The 25320-nt window shown below is 31.5% G+C and overlaps 2 protein-coding genes across 2 annotated transcripts; one reads left to right on the top strand and one right to left on the bottom strand.

The window, feature by feature from the left end:
- Positions 1 to 8397: 8397 nt before the first annotated feature.
- Positions 8398 to 14105, bottom strand: LOC125821942 (zeaxanthin epoxidase, chloroplastic). The gene is made up of 16 exons (XM_049501295.1): positions 13414 to 14105; positions 12809 to 12971; positions 12581 to 12655; positions 12284 to 12384; positions 12048 to 12163; positions 11237 to 11448; positions 10992 to 11083; positions 10653 to 10767; positions 10453 to 10556; positions 9997 to 10042; positions 9807 to 9871; positions 9553 to 9639; positions 9098 to 9152; positions 8916 to 9004; positions 8754 to 8838; positions 8398 to 8668 (listed from the first exon to the last, which is right to left on the bottom strand). The coding sequence occupies exons 1-16, from the start codon at positions 13932 to 13934 to the stop codon at positions 8582 to 8584; spliced, it is 2013 nt and encodes a 670-aa protein (XP_049357252.1). The 5' UTR covers positions 13935 to 14105; the 3' UTR covers positions 8398 to 8581.
- An 8221-nt stretch (positions 14106 to 22326) lies between these two features.
- On the top strand, positions 22327 to 24828 carry LOC125822095 (uncharacterized). The gene is made up of 4 exons (XM_049501463.1): positions 22327 to 22949; positions 23683 to 23992; positions 24293 to 24374; positions 24463 to 24828. Exons 1-4 carry the CDS (start codon positions 22403 to 22405, stop codon positions 24658 to 24660), a joined length of 1137 nt encoding a protein of 378 aa, XP_049357420.1. The 5' UTR covers positions 22327 to 22402; the 3' UTR covers positions 24661 to 24828.
- Positions 24829 to 25320: the final 492 nt, after the last annotated feature.

Raw genomic sequence — 25320 nt, 5'->3', positions numbered from 1 at the left:
GGTAACAAGACATACTCTAATTTTGTTTAAAATTAATAGGGAAATACTACTATGTTGCGTTGTTCTTTTTATTAAAGGGTCGATCCATCTCATGACTTATAATTTTTTTTATATATTTATATTTTCTGCTAAAATAACATGTCTCCTCAATTTTCTTTTACTTAATTCTTTCTCTCTCTTTTTTAATACTTCTTTCCATTTTTCTTTCATTTACATCATATATTAAAATTACTCAAAATTAGGTCATTTATCTATTTCATAAATGAGCGCTCTAAATAACTTTAAAATAAATAATTTATTTTCCTGATGACGTTATGTACACATTCTGTATTTAAAAAGTCATTTCTTTTATAATTATTTAACATTGTAAATGAGGGCAAAAATGGAAGAATTTTTCAACATCTCTCTTAAACTTGGAACAATTCACTTATTTTGAACTATGAAAAAAGGCTCAACAATTCACTTATTTTGAAATAGAGGGAGTAAGTATTATTTATTAAAACTCGAGATTTTTAAAGTTTGTACTAAAATAATGAAATATATTTTTCTATTTTCTAACTTTTTAGTAATTAAATAAATGACCTCAACAAAACATACAAAATACACACTAAAATGAATTGAAGTATTATTTTAGTGAAATATATTGAGTAAATAAAGATAAACTTTTTTTATTATTTGTGTAAAGACGAAAAAAATTATAAATAATTTTGATATGATATAAAAACAAACAATAGCAGAAACTCTTATATACTAAAAGTCCTACTTATTCTTTTTCTCCCATTCTTTGCATTTTTTGTCATTATTTAAATTGTGATTTTCTCTAAATAATTATATATTTAGTGAGTTTTGTAACTCCTCAAAAGTTAAAATATTCACTATTTATTATTTGTATAATTACTTTGATAATTAAAACAAATAAAAATGACGATATATTTTGTATCGAGTTGTTTGTTGAAATATTAATAATATTGATTGCTTTTCAATTTTATTATTACGATTTTTTATATTTATATTTTATTTGATTAGAAAATAGTTAGTCGTTCTTTCCTTTGTATTACTATAGACATGCTTTTTGTTATTTTTCATATTTTAACTTGCACAATTTATTTATTTTAAATAAAGAATTTTATGAAAGATTACGTACCTAACAAGTATATTTTTTGTTAAATAAATCATATTGAAGAATTATATTTAAAAGGGTCTAAGTTCAGTAGTTCCTTATATAAAATAAGCAATGCTACTTTTAAAAAACGAGGAGGAAAGATTATTTACGTTTCATTTGATGATCCATGACAAATAAAAAATTAAGCAGAAAATTAAGTTAGCATTTTTTTTTTCAAAATATTAAACATATTCTTTTCACCCCAACAAAATAATACGAAAATAGTATTTTATAAATTGAAACAATTATCATAAACATTTTAAAGCTTTTACCAAAGTATTGATCATATTTCTTCTTTTCTAGTATGTGCTAATTTATAAAAGAAATTGTCTTAAAAATATTTGTTAGGATCGCGCGAAGCGCGAACATGTTAACTAGTTTGTTAAATAAATTCAAGTACTCTGATTTAGAAATCGAGACAGAGAAAATTAGTGGTTGCCTTATTTTTTCCCCCTTTGTGTAGTTGAGTGGTTTAACAATAGGTAGAGACCATGACAAAAAGAACTTACCAAAAATTGTTTTTGAAACTATGTAAAATAATTTGAATTTCAAACTTTAAAAATTTGAAGACAATAATGCAAAGAGTATTACAAGAAAGAAATGTAGAAGACAAGCAAATTCAGTTAAAAAAGTGTAGCTGCACGTGAGTTGGCTTGTAAGATTGATATAATAGGACTAACCGTACGTCTAGAATGGATAGTTTATATAAGTGGTTGTGGTGGGGAAACACTAATGGTGCCTACTGGTGGGGACTTATTTCACGTTCTACATTTGTACAATTTTGTTAGTATTTTCAAATTCAAAATGGTAAAATTTGTAAAGGTAATGTACCAAACAATCTGTTTTTTTTATTACAGTTTCAGTGTAACACATTTCATTTGAAAGGATTCTTTGTACTAGCACAAACTTAATTGTCTTATTGTCAGCTGTTACGATCATATATGATACAGAGACAATAGTTTGGTAGTTATTATAGTACATTGGTATAATCTTGTTTCTATGCCAAATTATAATTATAAGGCATTCCAATCAGAGGCTATAAAACATATTAATTTCCTTTATTAGTTGATCTTTTTTTTGCTATACTTAGCAAGGTACAAACAAACACTAAATAAAGTTAGTTAGTCGTCTCAATAATACGAGTATTTGTCAAACTTATCTTTAAGGAAATTAGCGGTTTTGGTCCTTCATATATTGACAAATTCTGATTTTTGTCCCTGATCGAGACTGTGAATTCTCACAAAATTTAGTAATATGATTAAAAAAATCTATGATGCAACGCTAGCTAATAATGGAGATTGGACGGAGTAATACATAGTACGTACCAATAGAAACTAGAAAAAAGGATGATCGGGCAGGATGAAAGGTGAGAGGGACATGACTTTTTGAAAAGTTGAAACATGACATCTTAGAATGTATAGCTAAGTGTTTTTTTTTATTCTTTTCTCCAACATGTGTAGCTAAGCTTTGATAAAGGAATATAAGATGTACTCAATGCTAAGCTGAACAAAATCCAAGGAACGGCTAAAACTCACCAAAGCATGAACATTGTAGTACTTAACCAGTAGGGGCCATTTTCCACTTTGACGCATCCAATATTTACACATGTAATAGTATATTATTATTGCATTTGGTACTTTATTATCAATCACACCATAACGGCATTCTTTAGGGAGCGCATCAAATATTTGTTAATACTAGGATTATCTCAACTAGTCCTTTCATTATTTAAAATGTAATTATCATACATTTTTTTTACCCCTCTTTAAAATTTTCTATCTTTATGACTCAAATTCATAGTCTCAAAATTAAAATTAAGGGGTGTTTATCCGACGAACAACAATTACTTATCAAATATAATCATCATATAATATAATACAAAAACACCTTTTTTTCTAAATGTTTCTATACTTTTTCTTGACAAGTGTCATCATCATTCATTCCTAGGGAAAATGGGCACTCTTTGTTTTCAGGTAGAATTATCACTGTGTCACGACAATAAAATATAAGTATGATCATTTATTTGCTTCTAGAGGAAGCCTATGCCAAAAGGCTCCTCAATAATCATTCCTTATATCATGTCATGATAAAAGGAGATGTTAGATTATAAATAACTTAGAAAAAATCCTCTAAACAATGAAAATAACTATTGCTTTCGAAGACATAATATGTGAGGGGCAAGTAATAACTACTATTTTGTACTTGACTAAATTTCAAATTGACTGGTCTAGTAGCCAAACAAAGGAATCCTTTCAAAGGCTATAATTAAACGATGAAGAAAAAATCTAAGAAAATATGAAGAGTCAATTAGGGTACGCGGGGGGTTATTTTCACATGGAGATAGACCTGGTAGACCCTAAGTGTGGGATCACTATTTACAATAATTGACAGTCAAATTATTATACACACACACAAAATTTACCTCTGTTGTCAAATTGAAACTGTAAGTAGAAGATATTTATGATATTTATATAGCATGAATTATGTAATTGATGTAGTAATTAATTTTGAATTACCCTTATCGGAAGAGAAATGTAAATTCAAATCATAAGTATCGTATGCATGTGTCCTGACTTTTGAGTTATTAATCTATCTATAAACGAAAATTTTAATGGCGGAGTCAATCTTTTTTGAAGAGATATCAATTAATATCTTTGTTGAAAACTTATGTCGTGTAGAATATAAATATTAACCTTTTCAATTATATATAGGAATAGTGAATTCATTTATATTCAAATTTTAAGGTGAAAAATAATCCTAATTTAAAAAAGATGATATATTTTTACCTTTAATGAAATGATTTAAAACTACATAAACATTTATAACTTATTTTAGACCACAAATTTTAAAATCATAATATTTTCCTTAAACTTTATACCGAATCAAATTAAATTATATAACTTCCTATTTGTCCAGGGTAGATTAATCGATTTGTTCAATCTTTATGAGTAGTAAATGTGGCAACGGTCAGCAACTGAATCTGAAACCGACCGTTGGGTTTCATCACATGTCAATTCACCGCTATTGGCTCGTGATGATCATGTGCCATACTGGTGTCATGTGTAACCTTCTGATGATGTAGAAAGCTAACGTGGCTTCCATATTTAATTCTGTAGATGCAATTAATGGAGAGTCCTCATCAATTGTTAATTATTGTTTCCAGGTTTTGTGACAAAACGAGGTTTTCCTCTTTTGACCAGGGGATTTTAAGAAATTTTTACATACCTACTTAGAATAAGAGAAGAATATATAAATTCACTTATTTGATGATTTTTTAAATAGTTGGATGGAAGTAGGTGGACTAGGTATAAAGGACACAATGTTATAATCTTGTCTATAACAAGGTGCGGAGCTTGGCAGCTCGAGTTGAAGTCGACATTATTTATTCGGTGGACTTGGTTAAAAAGTAAAATTATGTCTCTAACTATTATCAGATTTAATTTTTAGCATTACCCGAAGAAATTGAACTTCAATAATATTATAACTGTTACCAGTAAAGGTAGTAATTCAATTATATGAGGCGTTGATCTGTTATCTTTTAATTTTCCGATTGTTTTTCTTTGGGGATAAAATATGACGGTTAGTAGAGGAATGGAGCATTAAATGAAATTTGTCTTGATGTCTGAAGAAGCGGTGGACAGTGGCCTCAGTTTGTTTTCTGGTCCGTGAAATGTTGCAAAAATACTTTTCTTTCTTACAAAGTTAGTTGGTCCATGTTCATAGCTGGAGGCTGGAGGTGCATGCTGAATAGTACAAATACTAATTAAGGCAAGTGACGCCATTTTCCCCCAATTGCCATGTGAACATGTTGAAAGGTTAGCAACTTATCACTTCTCAGGTTGAAGTAAAATAAACAAAATAGAAATCAGATTGTTTTTAGGTACACGCAAGATCGCTAAGATAAGACAAAGATTAATCAAGTGGGAAAGAAGCATTTGATCTTCTTCATAAAGTAAAATTGGGTACTCATCGCCTCGTCGATTGGATTTTATAGAAACATAGTTGAACATCTTCCGTCAAAATATTATATTGTAAATGTAAAAAATTATATTAAATTAAAATTATAGACGTTTTTAATACTAACTAAAAAAATTAGGAAAAATTATGCGATTTAGCAAATTTATACTGTTTAATTACTCATCATAGCTATAGTTTCTATAATTATCACTCACAACTAACATTAACCATTAATTACCACTCGTAGCTAACATTAACCATTAATTACCACTCGCAACTAACACTAACCATTAATTACCACTCGTAGCTAACATTAACCATTAATTACCACTCGCAACTAACACTAACCATTAATTACCACTCGCAACTAATATTAACCATTAATTATGGTGGGCTAACAATTCTTTGTTTGATTTGTATTTGTATATGACGATGATTTCCTTTGGTTTTTCAGTTTTGTCATCATATACATTCAATCTTTTTGTGTATAACTTTTTAAAGTTTGTATAAACATGTAGTTTTCTGATTTTGTATAATATAATTTATATAGTGTAATTTGTATAATTGTTTAAAGTTCATATGTTTATGTTTGTATCAATTCGTTATTTTGAGTTTTATTATATTTGTATAATTTTAGACTTTTTATTACTCAATTATACAAAAACACGTGAATTATACAAACGTACTTGCGAATTATACAAATTATTGTCCTCTCTCGCTCGCCTCTCTCTTCCCTCTGCCAATCTTGATCGCCTCTCTCCTCCCTCTCCCAATATCTCTCGCCAGAATATACAAATACATATGTATGATATACAATTATCTAACCGATATACATATACAATTCACCTATCTCCCACTCTCTGCCTCTCTTGCTCACCTCTCTCAGTCTCGCTCGCCACTCTCCTCCCTATAACATGTAGCTACAAATCGTAATTAACAAACTATAACTATGGAGCGTAATTAGGCTATTTTTGAGTGGCTATATGCAAAAATTCCTCAAAAAATTGTATAATGGTCGAAATATGTTTGGCAAGTGAGAATGATGAGGGAGAGCAGGTGACAACGTTTCGACGGTGACGACTAGTTAACGTGACCATTCTATTGGAAATTTGTTTCTTGTAAATGAATATTTTATTAAAGATAACAAAAGCAACGTAACCATACTAAAGAGGCATGCCCCTTATTAGTATGATATGAAATAGAAAGACTTGGGATTTCCAAAACAGTGTCTGGTAAAAAATTGAGCTAATTAATATCAGAAATATATTTAATTTCTGCAGTTCTGACATGAAAAATGGAAAATTGGGCATATCTTCAAATCTGGAAAATTGAGCTCTTCTGTTGTTTTGTGTAGTCTACTAGAAGGTATTTGTATTTAATTTGGGCTGATGATCGTCCTTTTAACTGTAACAAATATCTAATAGTATAAGAATTATATTACTATTCATAAAATATTTCATATCAAAGTGTAGTTACAAATTAATTTTACCAAACCAATCTAACGTGAACATTTTACCATAAATGTTTAAAATTTTATATATAAACTATATTCATATTATGTAAGTCGGACCATTATATTATAGCAATCTTAACTAGTGACTAGAGTATATACTATTAATTATATTACAAAATAAGATATGTTTTTAGGACAAATTAGCAAAACAAAAATATAATAACTTCTAGTAAATTATCCATTAAGAATTTATTATTATCTTTTATTTTACGTTGATAGTAAAAATAGACTAAGCTTTAATCCAATATGATCTTTATATAAATATCATAACAATAGTAAAAGCACCGTTATAAAATACTAACTCTCTAATATGCATATTACAAAAGAAAGTTATTGGATGAAATTCGTATTTTTTTATCACATATAGTGTCTCGGTCCCAGAGAACTCGACATTTGTACACTAAAAAGAAGAGGTACAGAGGATAAGAAATAGAGATATAGGAAAGAAAAAAGAATAAACAAAAAGGAGAAAAACAAAGAGGAGAGGGAAGTGTTGAAAATGTGTTTGTATTCACGTACATTTCAAATAATATTTAATAAAAACTTGTTATTTTTAACTTTTTGTTCAATTAATGCCTTCAAAGTTCAAACTAGCTAAATGACTCTGGGAATATAATTAATAAATATATACATTCATGGAGCAAGATACAAAAAAAAAAACAATTAATTGTTGGTTTGTTTTATAAAGACACAAATATATAAATCAATTTTATTTTATTTTATTGGTATTTTGAGGTTTCCTGTCCCCAGTATCTTTCTAATGCCCATATCCTTTCTAATTATTTTGTAACTTTATAAAAGAAAAAATACTCAACCTCTTTTTGTCAAATTTTTCGTCACCCATAACATTAATATGCACCATATTCTAGATAAACTAAAATAATCAAAATAAGAGGAAAAGGAAATCCACATATCAAATTTATGTTGTTTATTATGTCTAATTATCACCTTTAACAGATTGAATGGGTGTTGAAAAATTAATAAAATGTAAACATACAAAATAAAAGGATTAAAAGTTATATAAGTTAAATTTCTACGGTAAAAAAATAATTAATTTTTAAAAAATATGAAGTAACCATCTTCAAACTAATCATCTAGCTATATAGAATTCAAATGTAAAAAAATGGTGAATTGTAATTTTCTTTACTTGTTATACTATTTTGAATTTCCTGGGTAATTGATTTTTTTAGACAAAGCTTATTTGATCGGCCAAATTTTAAGAAGTCAAAAGTCTTTTTTTTCTTTCTTACTTACTTACACAAATATTATTATTTTTTATTTTAAAAAGGTGTTTATCTAAGCTTTTGGTAGAAAATAATAAATATTTTTGAGAAGCAATAGAACTATTTTTAAAAAAAAGTGTTTTTCCCCAGAAACACTTTTGAAAAAAAACTACACTTCAATATTTTTATTAAATCTCACCAAAATTACTTGTAAAATTCTGAATAAGCTGATTTTAGCCAAACAAAATCCAACACGAATTAAACGGTGTGTAAACCAAGTATGTTGTGCAATATGGTCTAAACTTTTTTAAGGTCGGTCAACTACTAACATAAACTTTGGAATTGGAGCATATAACTATAATAAGTCCCAGGAGGCAAATGTAATTTTTTTAAAAAAAATTAGCAGTTAATTTTTGAAATTGAAGACTTGTTATTACGAAAATATATGAAACAAATTTATGAAGTAGTATACTAGACTATAATAATTGTATATACATAGAGAAGTAGTATATTTTTAGCAATGGTAGAATAAGAGAGAATGACCATGACTTTCTCCAGGTTTCTTTAGGAGAAAGCGAAATAATCTCTGTATTTTCTTCCATGGTGTTTTGTTTATGGATCTTTTCTAAAACCTACAGTATACAAAATTAGCTATGCTTAAATTGCTCAATGTCTGATGTTTGCTATAAAATGCTGTACAATTTCCCGTTTATATCAGGTCAAGCTTTACGCTGCCCCCACTGCTTCACGCTCTTCCTTCCTTTCAGTAGTAGTTTTTGGAGGAAATTTCATTGCCTTTACACGAAAAGCTGCCTGCACATGATGAAAAAACAGGTTTTAAAAGAATAATGCTAATGCCAAAGTTTCGCGTTAAGCATATCACAGAAGATACTTTGACCTTATCAGAACCAAATTCGATAACATCTGATGGATGAAAACGTGTAGGGAAGTTTGGAGACGTCCGGTATCTTCTGCCTTCATTACTACATAACACAGAACAAAAGTTATTTTTGTCTTTCATGTAATAGTAGAGTTGTATACAGGAACAAATGGAGCTTACTCTGTAACCCAGGTGCCATGTTCACTTTGTAAATCAGTTACAAAAAATGCTCCGTCTTTGCAGGATATTCGGGCGTGCATTTCAGACACCTGAAATTAAAAAAATAATAATTTGACAATCCAATCATGCATTCATCTGAAGAAGGTCCACGATACTTAGCTATAGAATAATATGGCAATCACCTGTGGCAAAGGTAAAACTACTGATTTTCCAGGAATGTTTGTATGTGAGACGGACCTGAAACCAAAAGGATGTCAGTGACTATTCTAATAAAACAATACTGCGTTATACGTTTTCCCTTTACAGCCAAGTGAAATTCATTTCATGTCTGGTTCACAGTTTTGATAGTATGACCATGGATTGGATGTGTAAATTAGAGGAGATATTTGCAATTCATGCACTATGGTGCATGATCTTTGAATAATTATGTATACGTCGAGAGCTAAGTAATAAGAAAGAGAAAACTCGTGTTAGCTTTAAACTCTTTGCCTTAAATCCTCATTTCCAATAAAATGATTTGAACCATTTAAATCTTGTAAACTTTAGAAGTAGAGAACGAAACAATAACGAAGATTACTCTGTGCCCAGCCAGCTATGAACAATCTTAAATCCAATAAACCATAACCTAAAAGCATACCCGATAGTGCAAGGGACATCCTCATCTCTGCTTAAAACAATAGCTTCTAAACCAGAAGTGCCATTCCCCGCAGGTAAAAGTAACCACCTGAAAGATAAAAATTAAGCATCAAATTTAGCAAGCAAACTAGAAAACAGGACATACATATAAATGAAATTTGTAAAGATTATGCTTGTCAAACTCAATCTGCATTAATATGAAATAAAGAAGGATCAGTTTGTGATTTTTTTATTTTTTTTAAAAAAAAAACTCACTCTGCATCAGTAGCACGCTCTAATGCATCATCATCTTCAAACCATTTTCTCAATTGGTCATTTGCCTTCATCACCACAATACAGTGTATTAGTACTCCCATTAAATTCATACTTGTTAATTATGTACAATGGAAACCACAATTTTTTTATGTGATCATGTGCTGAGTGCATAATTCCTTAGGCTACCTACTTTCTCAGATAGCCTGCAATGTTTTATTCTGCCTTCAAGCTTGTCCCTGCAAGAAAAAAAAAGCCGAGTCAAATGACATAGTATATCAACTTCCAAGAATCCATTGAACTCATCAAAGATTCACATTCACATGCTGGCACCATCTTTTCTTTTGTCTCAATGATAGGATGAGGGAAAGCTCAACTTCTAATTTTTCCAAAAAAAAAAGAACTATTAATTTGAAGCTTTAAGACAATAAAAGAATTTCCAGTAAAAGTTCTGACTAAACAGAATCAACAGAATAATCATGAACCATTGAACTGTGATAAAAGGCAGGGTTCATTGCAAGAAGCATTAGAAGCAAAAATAAATATTTGGCTTTGCAATTTTACTCTCCAGCTATTGGCTGATCACATTAGTAAAAACCACGATCATGTTTAAAATATTGAACCAAGAAAAGGCTTGCATATTCCCTACCCATTGCCTCCTAGAACCCAACTTAACATCAGAGGCATTCCCAAGTCAATAAATACTCTTCCACCAACTCTTCCAGGATGTGGTATTCTATACTGCGTCAAAAACTGCAAAAAATAATAGAAATCCATATCTATAAGAAGAGCTCTGCTAAATCAGACAACTTAGCTACTCATATTTCAAGTATAGACAAATTTCCATACTGATAGTGGACCAAGTCCGACGCCAAGATAAGCTTTGTAAGTAGATGCCATGATTGCAGCCATTCTAGCCAGTCCATGGATGACTCCAACTCGAAGTTTTCTAGCACTTTCATAGCTGTGGACAAGGGAAATCATAAAAGGATCAGCTAACTGGAAGAAACAGCAGCTGTTCAAATCAATTCATCTTCATTTAGGCATTTAAAGCAGGCTTTCTTGGCTGATGGTAGGGTGAAGTTAAGACTTCAGCCAATTTCAAATGACTTTTCAATTATCATGAAGTCGCAACCTGTATTCAACCAACCACTATACAGGCACTTGAGCCAATAAATAATGGATTACCTCCTTAAAGATGAGATGATATCCACAGGGCTTCCTGACTCGGCACTTCGACTACATGCTTTGTCAAGTTCCAGTGCTAGTTGATAGCTATCCTGTAGTTGTAAAAGGAAACGTTCAGTGGCTTACATAACATAACAATAATACCCTGCTTCTTAGTTCTTAGCAAGAAGGGACTAAGGGATACCATCGACCAATAATGCCATGTTAATTAAATGAAGTCACAAAGACTAATATTAAGAGTGTACCTCTATGGCCATGCATCCCCCTTGACCCAAATTAGGCTGCATAGCATGGACAGAGTCCCCAAGCAATGTAACACGACCTCTTCCCCAACTAAAAGTTGGTGGTCTATCATAGATGTCACGACGAAGAATTGCATCTTCATCTGTGGCAACTAATAGGTCTATGACATTGTCACACCATCCCCCAAATATTTTAAGCAATCTTTCCTTTTTACCTGCAGCATGAACCGATAAAATTTTGAACAATAAATGTAATGACAAGATGACTACAAATATTTCCCAACCTCTTGAGCATCATAGTGGCGATTTAAATTGTCATGATAACATACTCATATCCTGCAGCGCTAACCCCCCAAAAGTTTGTGATTCTTCTATCCAAACTGGTACTAAAACGATATAATCAGACATGCCTTTCATCTATAAGTTAATAAGCAATTTCTGTGGTGAAGTAAGGACCTCACATCTATTAGTAGATACAAACAATTGTGGTGCATCATTCTCTGAAACTTTACAGAAATTAAGTTGATGAATTAGAGTGCACCTGCTTACCAAAAATTAGTTTATGATGCATAATACAGCACTTCAATTCAAAACTTTCCAACTCACAATTCATTGAATCTATCTCATTCTTATCTTGAGTTCTTCTTTACCTTATTGCAACACTATAATCAGGTCTCAACAAGGAAAAATCCTTGAGATACCCCTAGGGTTAAATTGACATTACTTAACAAGTCAAGCATTCAGAAAGTCTTCTAGTAAGCACATCTATATCCTGAACTATAGTAAATAGTTTTAAGCGCCCTAAAAACTTTACCATTTGGAGCATCCACACCACCAGCTGGTTCATTGTAAAATGCATACCACTGCATCTTGCCTCCCCCCACATCTGAAGAAACAAAGTACTGTTTGTGGCCCAAAAAGACTCGGTACCTTCAGAAAAGAAATCTCAATTTAACCTCTACTATGAAAAGACAGCGCGAGCATAAGGGGACCAGCAGACATAAGGACATGAAGAGGGAAAACACAATCTGATAAGTAAGAATATCATACCCAACTGTATCAATATCAGCAGGAACAAAATCTGCAATTCCAGTATAACAAGTGTAGCCAGAGTAAGTAACTTCACTGGGTCCAAACAAATTAGTCCGTACCTACAATAAAACACCAATGTTTGAGATCTTCTAAACCAAGTCGAATTGACCAACAAAGTCTCACTGCACAATAAAGACTCATATTTTTTAACATGGACCACAATCTCAAAGCAACATATGAACAAGTTACTCTATCCTTGTAATCAACCCAAATAGCAATAATAGACGGAAACAAAATGAGATTGATTTTAAATACCTTAGACCTTATGCCATCAGCACCAACCAGAAGATCACCTGTTAATCGTTGTCCATTCTCAAGAACCACACTAACCTGATTTCACACAAACATGAGAAGTTATAATGAAAATTGATTAATAAGACACAACAATTAGCTACCGTTGACACTGATCGGCACAATCTTAAATGAAACTAACAAAAGTTATAATCTTTCTTGATATTTTGAGAAAAGCAGATTGCCAGGTACCTTCTCCCCATCATCCTCAAAGTCTACAACATTACTTTCATTCATAATTATATCCTCCCCAACAGCACGTGCAAGGATCTGCTGCAAAGTCATGCGACTGATAACTCTTGTCACAGGAAGTCCACGTTCCACTGCTGGAGTGAACGTATCAAACTTGCAATACCTGATACCCAATTATTGTCACTGTGTGCAGTTCAAGAACTAAAGGAACTGTTCTCACAATAAAGCTGCTCATACAATAATGAGACCAATTTATCAATCTGATTGAAGGTAAAGATGGATCCTTTTCCGGAATAAGCTCGACAACTATGACTCAATAAACTTTTGACTAGATGAATTATTTTCCCTTAACTAATTTCAGTATAATTTTCTGAAAGACAAAAATTTTCATTATTTTCTTCAATTATCCTTGGTAAAAGCTTATGTATGATTGTTACTATTAAATAACACGAAGAGTTTCTCTTCGGACAAGCACACAAGTGGGTTCTGACTTCTGAGGAAGGTGGTGTCCCTGACTTTTGATGTCGACTCAAGTAAAACATATCAGAGTAAAGCATAAACAAGCACCTAATTAGCACAAAGAAATCACAGTGATGTGAATTTACCAGTTGCCAGAAATACCATCAACCAAGCCATTAATCCTTTGACCAGTGATGCAGCCAGCATTCATGATGTCTTCAGCAACATCCATATCAATTGCTTCCAAAGCAGCCAATGCATTGCTCTGTATCTGAATTGGACCTCTATATTGTCCCTCTCCTCTGATAGCACTTAAATCCCTCTCAAACACCAACACATCAAACCCCTTTTTCTTTGCTGCTAAAGCAAAAACTAACCCTCCAATCCCACCACCCGCAACAAGTACTTTCAACTTCTTCTGTGGAACCTTCAAATCACCGTTAACCCCAGAGTCACTCTTCTCTGTAGGAGTAACGGGAGCTTCAGCTATTGTGGCTTTTACTTTTACTCCTTTAACCTTCTTGATATGCCCATTTTCCAAGCTCCTACAAGGTAAAGAATGATATAACTCTGTAGGGAAGTCCTTGGAAATCAATAAAGGTAGCTGCTTTCTTGATAAAATTGAAGTGGAAGGATGAACTGAAGTGTAAAACACAGTTGAATACATCTTTTACTTGAACCCCAGTTCAAGAAAAGACTTGGTTTTTTCTTCCAATGTATGTATGATTCAATGAAAAGAAGATATATTGAAATTGTTAATTAGGCTAAAGAAAGTAGGATTTGTGGGTGATAGTGAGGGTGGTGGTGGGGCAAGGAAGATTGATAACCAAACAAGTAATGTATGATTCAGTGAAAAGAAGAAGTTATGGGAGTTGTTAATTAGGCCAAAGTTTGTTATTTAGGCATTTGAAAAAGGAAGTGGAAATAGTGGGTGATAGTGAGGGTGGGGCAGAGGAAGATTGAGAACCAATCCATGGTGCATTAAGCAGCACCAATGATGTAGATTCCATGGCCAGGTGGCTTGTCATTGTTGCTTCTTTGTGTTATACTAAGCTGAGCCAGATGTTTGACGCTTGTTCACTCATAAATGGTGCATATTTATTTCATCCTTTTTCTTTCTTTTACCTGCTTGACTTGCCATGTTTTGAGACTGAGCCTCAAAAATAAAATTCTTTTTAATAGCTACTAGTGGAGTAGTAATTTTTTTTAAGGCTATATGTAGGAGTAGGGGTGTTCACAGGTTGGTTTAGATTGGTTATTGGTCAAAATTCAAACTATATCAATTTAATCGGTTTTAAAATTATCAAAATCAAACCAAAACAAATATAATATATATTTATCGGTTTCGGTTTGGTTTGGTTTGGTTATTCGGTTATTAACCATACACAAAAATAAAAGAAACAATTCATTTAAAATGTGAAAAAAGTGACAACAATCCATTCAAAACGAAAAATAGTTAGAATGACTTAAATTACTGAACTTTCGATCACTAAATTTGCTATCAATAAAGCTTTAAAATTCACTATATTGGCCTAGAAGGAAGAGACAATAACATTTTCAATCCCACAAAGAATTGTCATAGACACTCATATACATGAAATCAATAAGATAAATGTTTCATCTTGGGCATTTTTGCTTTCAATAAGTAAATTATAAAGAAATTTTAATGAAAATATGTATAAGATTTTTAAAATTGTTTATAAAAACAATATATTAAGTATGTATATTAATAAAATATATGTATATAATTCATCGGTTCGGTTCGATTATTTCTTCGGTTTTTTTTTAAATAAAATCATAACCAAACCAAATACTATCGGTTTTTCAAAAATCTAAAACCAAACACAAATAAAATCGGTTTTATTTTATCAGTTTGGTTTGGTTTGGTTTTTCGGTTTGGATCGATTTTTATCCAAACCGTGAACACCCCTATGTAGGAGAATCCAAATTAATCCGATAGCGGACTCAAGTATCTAGTGGTCTAAAAAAGGAAACTTACGTAAATATATTGTATTGAAAAAATATTTACCATTTATAGTAATAATATTATATTTTTCACTTGATCACTTTTAATATATTTATAATACAATTTTAATACATATTACAAAAAAACAATTTATTATTCACATATAATACAAGTTTTAATGATAGATAATACATTTATCACACATTTTAATACACTTATAATACAATGTGTCAATTTGTTACCAAACAAGCATAATATATATTTTTTTAAAATTATAATACATATATATTGTATACATAATTCACATTTAATACATATTATAGATTTAACTTGCTATGTATTGCTATAAATGGTAATCATAATAAGTATAGCTAAAATCAATAATTATTTATTAAAAGGTACCCATCCAAGTAATTTTTCTATCTAAAAAAGAGGAAACGACAAAGTAAGTATAATTTAAGGATTGTTTGTTTTTAATTCAAATGTCCTTAAATGTCAAGATGTTATATTTAGATCTAATTTTATAGTTTTTATTTCCTCAAATGAAAAATTAATAAATCCACAATTTAAATATTCTACTCATATTAGGTTATAAGGTGATGGTGCAATTTGGTGTGGTAGTACGTTACAGTACTGACAAATTTAGTTGATAGTGATATTGTGAAACAATAAAGATGAAGTTAATTGGTGATGGTAATGACTAGTAATTTAGCAATGTTTTAACACATGATGGTTGAAATAACGATGGATATGATATGGGTATAGTTGGTGCCTTGTTGAACTGGTGATGATCTTGGCCGCAATGGTTGTGGTAGTTAGTGATAATGCGATTGTAGTAATTGATAATGATAGTGATGATGATTATGAATTGTGACAGTAGTAGAGTTGTAAGGCCTTGGAGGTAATTATTAGTGGTACTATTAACGGTGATATGCATAGTAATTGTACAATGATAACTCGTGGTGATTATTAAGTATTAAAATTTGGGAAAATTTCATATATGGCAAACGTAATTTATGAAATAACATTATATGGGTATAGTTTACATAATTACATTCTATGGGTATAGTTTAGTTTGTTATGTAGCTTTTAATTTGTATAAAACTTTTTTATTTGTTTTTAATTTATACAATATTTTACTTTTTCATTGAATGGTAAAAGTGGCGCTAAATACGGTAACAAATATTTACACAATCCCATGATTTAAGCTAAACGTTCAAAATCAAATATTTTCCCAAAAAAGAATTTTATAGCGACAGAAAGACCATACGAACTTGTTTCCGGGCACGACTGAATCATCAGATTGATCAATTTTTCGGTAACGACAGATAAGGTTTCATTGAAGGAAACTTCATATTTTGAATTGCAATATAGTATATAATTGATTAGTATAACGTAAATGTTGAAATTATGAAACGATTTCTACTTGTGTGTCGATTATAAAAATGGAGTTATCAATTTTTTCTTGTTTATACAATATTGGATAAATCGTATGAAACACCCAGGCGTTAATGACCTTATTTGTATATATATAAATTGATTATATTGTATATATTTGAGAAATTGTATATAATTTTTTATACAATATTTGTGTGTAATTGATTTTGTGTTATTAACTATATATGTGACTATCATAATATGAAAATTGTATATATGACAGTCGTGCTTGTTTAAAAAAAAAAAGAGTGTGTTGTATTTGTTTTTAATTTTTTTTGTGTAGTCTGTTTGTATATTTGAGTGTGTAATGTTTATATATACAATATTTTATTATGTTCATATTTTTTTTTTGTATATATCTAGGAATTTGTATAATGTACAATAATTTTGTATATGTATTATATTTGTATATGTGCATATGTAATTTCGTGTTTTTTTTAATTAATGACTAAACTGATTGTATAATATTCATTTGTCAATAGTATATGTGGTAATCTTGAAATATGTTTGTATATACAACTGCGTAATGTTTATATACAAAAAGGTGTACTGTAGTCTGTTTATACATACATCTGTGTACAATTTATGTACAAAAGTGGAAGTACGATTGGAGGGAGAAGGTCAAAATTTTCCCAATTCGAAATTCAAATTAGAAGGGGAAGAGTGATTTTAGGAGAAAGATTTGGAATGAGGATAGGAGAGATAAATTTGATTTTGTATAAAATTATATACAAAATCTCTATATGACTTTTTTGATTCGGTATACAAATAGGTTGTGGGTCCCATTAATTATGGCAAAAAAAATGAAATTATATTTACTGACAGTAAATACATTAAACTATACCCTTATTAATTAATTACTTAGGGATGTTTGCCATCCCACGTAATTTTCCCTTAAAATTTCAATAATAAGTCATCTTCACAATATATATATATTAACCGCTACTTAAAATTTGAATAATTCAAATATATTAAGATACATTTAATAATAAAATCTTTAAAAAAATAATCACATGACTTGGGTTTTGTGGTTTCTTCGTGGGGCAATAATGGAACAAACAAAATACCCTAACATGAAGTTTAGGATATTTTGCAATATATTAAATGGCATACACTGCACAACGTAGTCCGGAACACAGCCAGAAAATAATTCGACAAAAAATAATATATTTCCAAACTCATCTTGTGGTAAAATGCTAAATATTTTTTCATTGTTTTTATTTTCCACGAGTTTGGCCACTTAATATTTCCAGACCTTGTTGAGGGAAATAGAGACTGATTTTGGATTTTTTTGATGGTTTTGTGGTAGAAAATTATAGACAAGTCTTCATACATGTGGTTTGTTGTAATAAAGCAATTATGTGGTGCAAATCTAAAACGTCTCTGTTTCCTTGCCAAGATATTATTCTTTAGAAATATCTATTCTAGTATTATTCAAAAAATAAAACCAACTACTACTTAAGAATATAGATTTTTCTTTGGCTCAAATTGTGCAATTGAAGAATATTCATCAAATCTATATATTGGTTTAAGGACTGTAGAAGATAGGATCTAAACTTTACGAATTTTAAATTTGCCACAATACTCATAAATCTTAGAATACTTTGAACACATGTTAGACTCTTAAATTGTGGTAGACTCCCCAAAGCACAATTAAATCGTTTATTAACATCAAGTCCTTATAATAACGATTACATAATTCAAACCTTTAAATCGTTTGGGGTTTCCTTGAAATTTTGAGAGAAATTAAGGTTGTGTTTGAGACACGAAAGCTCAATTATTTTTAATAAAATGATAATTATTTGTATGGGTAATTGCTTAGACAGTGAAATATATATTTGTCGAAAAAAAATAACTTACTAAATATTGATAATAATATTATCAACTTTAAAATTTATAAGCACTAAAGACTAAAGCAGTTATACAAAATTAAGAATCAGAGCTAATTGTGATAAAAAAAAAAAAAAACGACTTATGTCCGAGAGAGATCATTTCTTATTTCCCTTCTTTTAGCGGAAATTGGAAAAATAATTTCCTTTTCTAGCAATTCTAATAAATACTTGCATCCTTAATCAGATTAAATAGTTTGCGTGTGACAACATAAAATCATGAAGTAACTTGCTATTTTACTTTAAATATTATTATTTCGAATTTAATTCATTTCTTTCTTTTCCAAAAGAAGAACCAACGGGTAAATTCTCTACTTGATTGCTGAATGCTTTCCTATTAATTGGAATTAACTGTCACCTCCTATTGTTTAGTTGGGATAAAATTTTGGAGATTCATAAAATTGATTTTATAACATCTATATAATTAAGCAAAATTTTATATTTCTATCAACTAATTAAAATTGTGGGAGTATGCGTATCTCATGTGCAATGTACTTTATTTTGTTTGTTTATGGTACCCTTTTGTTTCAATTTTTCAACTATCACTCCAACAAAAATAACTTTTAGCGGCAATAAATAAATACATTAATAAAAGAGTGCTAAAGTCTTTATCGGCATTAGTTAAGTGTCATTAAATTTAATATCGCTAAAGACTTTAGAGACATATACAATCTAATTCTCGCTAAAAATACATATTTAATGGTAATTAAATTATTGCGATTAATTAATTACCGCTAAAGATATTTTTTATGCAATGGAGTAACTAATTGAACGTCAATTGTGGTTGTAATATATAAAATGAACTGCAAATGTAGCCGTGCTACAATACTTTCTGTATGTTCTTTTCATAAGATTAAATTACTGTTTCCAAGAAAACTTATCCCCAACACTATAACCATGCTAGCTTATTCTTAAAAAGAAAAAAAATACTTTGTCATATACTATTATATATGACTTGTCTCTGTAATTTCTAGTATATCATTATTATAATGTTATTTGTCTGATTATCTTGAACGTATTTCAATCCATTTCTCGAGTACCCGTTACTCCCTCTCATACTAGTACAAAAATAAAAATTGCCCATCAAAGATTAAATTAATAGAATAAAAAATAATTAAGTGTCATTTCTGCAGGTTTTAAAAGCTTAGTGACAAAGTTTAAACACCTACTTAGAGACCTCTTTCTAGTATCCTATTAAGCATAAAGAAAATTAAACTCCTTTATCTTCATCATCCGGTAGAAATCAACTTTATAATTTCTAATTCCTCCGTAGGGCTTCTCCTCCAAAAGAAAACTCATTATTTGTACCAAGTTAAAAATTCGAATAGAAGGCAGTGTATCATAAATTGGAAGATACTTAACCACATCTTTTAAAGGAAGTAGCATTTGTTTTGCAATGATCAGAGCTACCTATAAGCTGTTTTTAGCAATGTATGGTAGGACCCTAGGAATTTCTGCCTATTTGTTTGAATTCCTCTAGTCATTTAATTTAATGTTGGGTATAAATGTCATACATTCTCCCTTCTATATTTACAGGCCCCCACCTCAAAAACTGTTTAGGATAAAACAAACAAGGAAGATAAGACTTAAATATATAAATTAGGATGTGACTTATAGCCGTCAGTAAAATTGATATCAAAAGCAATAAGTTAAGTTTTGATATGCAAAATCATTCGATACATTGTGCTAATAAAAAGTAACATATACTATATCACAATGAAATAATTGAAATGTGTCACTTAATAATAATAAAAAAGTTGAAAATAAAAAGAAATGGGTGGAATTATGGGCAATGCTCCAAAAAGTATAATCCCAAATTTAAGCTTACTCACGTGGGAATGCCCATTTATTTTGGACAAATTTGTTTGTGCCAACTCTCACCCATTTCTTGCTTCTGTCGGTCCTCCTCTCCTTTTCCATACTTACAAATTTTCCCTTCTATTCCCTTTTATGTTTGATACAAGAATCTCACTCTCCTCCTTCTTTGCTGCTCTTTTTTGTATTACTGTATCCGAGTCAAAATTTTCACCAAGTGATATATAATATAAAAAAATAAATGTATAAATAAGTGTTGGTGTATATGAATTATATTATTAAAATAAAATATGAAGTGAATATGTTAGTGGGTATAAATTGTGGTACAAGATGACCATTGGTTTTTGTAACCTATATGACCATTAGTTCTTGTAACTCTTATAGTCATTAGTTTCCTTCTTGTAACTCATATGACTGTTAGTTTCTTATAACTTATATAACATCTATCACATTCATCTACCCATATTACCATCCCTCATTCTACCCATTGATTATATGGAAAACTTCTTCATCTATGAGTTGAAAAATATGAAGAGAATAATGTAAGAAAGATGAGAAGTTTATATTAAGGTTAGTGCAGTGAAGAGAGAGTTAAGACAAAGAAAATATTCTAAGTCTTCAACTATATTCACTATATAAAAGAGAATATGTATATGTTGAAGGAAGGTGTTTTTATGTGGAGCTTTGGAGTCTTCAACAAAATTCAAAGTTACTTGAGTTGGACGACGTTGTTGGGCTGTTGTATCCTGGAAGGGACAAGTCAAGAGTATTACTGCTGAATCGGTGTAGATTATGTCGCAGTGAGCTTGAATCTCTTTAAAGAGAGCGATATATATGCGCCTCAACCTAAAAATTATTTATTCATTTTTGTCATTTTTATTTTTAACTGTAATATTTTATATTTATAATATATTACACCAGCAATAAGTAGAGGGTTTAAACAATGCAATTTTTTAGCGTAGGAGATTCAAATGAACCCTCAGCCCTCGTGCTACCTGTAGGGCCAATCATCAAACATTCCATAATATACATTATTAATTTTTTTGATTTTTTTTCACACTAGGTGAGGTGACCCTTCTCCCATTTTTTTATTCCTTTTCTGTTTTTTTCTCCTTCTCTCTGGGTATTAAATTATTGTTTCGGATGTCACTACCAATACATTTTCTTCACACTCTGTAACCAAAGATTCACACTAATCTGCTGTGAGCACAACACAAGTTGGTAAACGCTGAACTCTTCTGCATTAGTAGTAGTTAAAGGTAAAAGGTTCACTTAATCAACATTTATTTGCTTTAAAAGTTTGAAACTTGTTGTGCTTTTTGCTTCTCCCCTTTTTCTCATCCTTTTTAGGGGTCCTGCAACATGCACTTTTTTCCTTTTTAACTTTGTGTAATAGAGGTACATAAATGGTAATAGGAATAACCAACTTTCTTGCTGATTGGTTCTTTGTACTTCTTGCTCTGACCTTCTGAGGACGGAAGATACTCTTAATTGAATTTAGGGGCTTGAAATCGTCCTTCTCTATAAAGTTGTGTGTTTATTAAATTGAGGGGAAAAGGGGAGGGGATTACAAGTTTAGAATCGAACCCTCGCCAAGGAGGTAGTCAACCAACTAACTGAGCTATTAAGAGGCGAAATAAAAAATTGTTCATGTGTCTATTTTCTTTTGAATCTACTAGTAATAAATTTGTTCCACTACTGGCAATATTGGCCATTACAACTTTTCCAGTGGTCCTGACTTGTGAAGACTGTAACCTCTAAATTACTTAATTGCCAAAATTAACCACAAATTTCAAGATTCAAGTATCTTTATAGCTTTCTTGAGAGTAATTCTGTGTTGTTCAAGACAAAATGAGGATATTCCTGGGTAACATTTCTTAATTTTGGATATACAGTGGTGGTGTGATAGTAAAATGCCTAGTTTGGATTTATGGTCTCTAATTTTTTACCCAATTGGATAGGGTTATTGTTCCAAGATTTAACAAGGGAAGCAAGAATGTGGCATGCATTTTGCCATTATTGAGAATCATGAAGCAGAATTCTACTTCCTTGAGGAATTCGGGTTTATATACAAGCCCAGCAACACCAGAATATGGAGATAATAATGTTAGAGGATTTCAGAAGGGATGGAGTTCCGAACGAGTCCCGTTGCCAACTAACAGTGGCAGGAGGCATATTAGTACCACTGCATTGATGCCTTTCAATAGTGGAAGGACAGTGCCTTCAAAATGGGATGATGCTGAAAGGTGGATTACTAGCCCAGTGTCAAGTTATGGTCCAAACGCGCAAACCTACAGGGGCCCCAAGTCAAAAAGTGGACCGCTTGGGGCACCTGGCCTAATGTACTTACCAAACTATTCGCCCTCTGTGCCAGTCCTAGAAAGTGGAGGTATAAGTAACTTCATTGCAAATTCACCATTTACTACTGGTGTGCTAGTGCCTGATGGAGTATCCATTCATTATGGTGCTGGTGGAAACTCTGGTGGTCTATATGCTCAGAATAGTATGGCTCGAGCAACTAGTGCTCCCGGTCTGTCAGATTTGTTCAGTGAATCTTCAGTACCAAGCTCTCCAGGTATGCATTTCTTCCCGTTTGCAGATAATTTGCCTGCTTTGTACTGGCTGTCATAGCTCGAGTCTTCTGCATTAACCTAATTCTGTTGAATCTTAATTTGTTGTCAGACAGCATTAGCAATAGCATCTTTAGTTCTTGCAAAAGAAGGTCTCAATGGTCCTACTGTCTCTATATCAGGTTTCAATTAATTTAAGTCAACTTAGCTATTAGAGTCTCGACACTTGAAAGGAGGAAGTAGCCAGCAGATTAAAGAATTGGGATCGAGAATAACTAATAGCTGATACATGGATAGTCAAGTAACTGTCCTCATAAGTTTTAGCAAGTGATGATGACAATATCTCATGTTACACAAGATCTAAGCGGTCAGGAGTTTCTGTCATATGAATCAACACTTATGTGCTATGATGGATGAAAAAGCAGTATGCAATTAATAGTATAACTGATTTAGATGAATAATCATCTTGTTATGCTAGGATTGCAAGTAGTGTTGGTTCATCTTTAAAAATATGTCGTTTTGACATGAATCATGCTTCTTAACTACACTTAGTCCCTTCCTCGTTTCCATCATTTGTTTGAAGTTTGTTAAGCATTAAATTTACCAGCAAAAGGCCATTGTTCAGTTATGAAACGATATTGTGAAATCACATAACACGCAAGGTGTTGAGAGAGAGATATGTTTTCAGTAAAGTGCACCACTATAATTTAATGATATTGTATTGTTGTTGATGAACAGATGATGATACAAAGGAGCCAGATTCTGTTTCCTGTGGAGTTTTGAGGAGAGATATGGCAACACAAATGAGCTCTGATAGCAGTACACATACTTCTCCCCAAGAAAGGTCATCTTCAATCCCTCCTGGAGTGGAGCAGAGCAAGCAGCATGCTACTAAAGTCGAGATTAGAGACGTTCAGGTTGACAAAGGAGCCACAATTTCAGGGCTATCTCGGAAACGCCGGGTGAGGAAACCCAAGAAACAATTACCAGACGTGAGTGAGCCTATTTCACCGTGGGATGTTGCAGATGGAGCAAAGAGTATGTCAAAGTAAGCATGCATTTCCGGCTTGTTTTTGCTTCTTATGTTTGCTAGTGCAGCTATCTTGTCCTTCCATACAAATTTTCCACATTTTCAAGGGAACTGGTATGCCCTTATGTGTACCTCCACAAGTTTGTAGAAACTATTTGGACGAAATACACAGCCTTCACCTCACTGCTAGATTCCCAAATAAAAGATTGATGAACATTCTTTTGGCGATACATATGTATACCTATAGTAGGTGCATTTGTCAAGGAGCAAAAATACTATATATGAATAACGGTTGTCTTTCCTCATCATTTTGTGAAGGTCGCAAAGAGAGGAAGCCAGGATCGCTGCTTGGGAGAACTTGCAGAAGGCCAAAGCAGAAGCAGAAATCCAAAAGCTTGAGGTCCGTTGGACATATATCCAGACACTTAATACTTGTTTGAAAGAATAGGAGAAGCATAAAAAAGACTTACCTATTATTTGCATTTCAGATGAAACTAGAAAAGAGGAGGTCAGCATCCATGGATAAAATTCTGAACAAGCTTAGACATGCTCAGGTGAAGGCCCAAGATATGAGACGTGCAACTTCGGAAAGTCAGCCTCGAAGGGATTCCCACAGAATCATTCCGTTTCGGGAGTATTTCAAGATTGCATCATTTGGCAGTTGCTTTGTTTGCCGTATCCCTTAATTTATGTACAGGCACGAGGCGTTCTAAAGTAATATTTGTAGGTTCTTGTCAAATCTAGAGCGTCAGCTGTTATTGGTGATCTAAAGGAACACACAACTCATTACTGACTGCTTTATGCAGTATTCGACCTACTTGTTGGCTATGTAGTATTCAGGCCTTATCACTGTGTCTCGTGGAATTCTATACATCTGATATCTCCACAATACCCACAAAGAATACAAATGCCAAGACAGACTAGACTGGTTATGGTACACAACTCATAAAATGCAGCATGTTCTAGTCATATCCCTTACTAGAACACCAACATAATATATATTTCACTAAGTATAATCGAGAAAAGCTGGAAATCTTTTATTCGACAGATTTCAGTATTCCAATCCCAATAATGCAGATTTTTGACAGCAATCAGTGTATTTAAAAACTTCATTTTACTTCTTTGCACAACCAACTACTCATTAATTAGGCAGGCATTTTGGGGGTATTAAATTTCGGACTTCCACAAACATAAATCCAGGCCACCATTCATCTTTCAGAATGGATTTCCAAAAAAACTCTAGCTTTCAAGTACAAAAACATACCCAATTGGTTATGTTGCATCACTAATATGTTTATACTTCTGGATATGGAATTAACACCCGTTCTTTGTTTCTTCAATACGTT

The sequence above is a fragment of the Solanum verrucosum genome, unplaced genomic scaffold, assembly GCF_900185275.1.
Source record: "Solanum verrucosum unplaced genomic scaffold, falcon-dt-bn FXZP01000103.1, whole genome shotgun sequence".
NCBI classification, from domain to species: Eukaryota; Viridiplantae; Streptophyta; class Magnoliopsida; order Solanales; family Solanaceae; genus Solanum; species Solanum verrucosum.
This window is presented reverse-complemented; position numbering and strand designations above follow the sequence as displayed.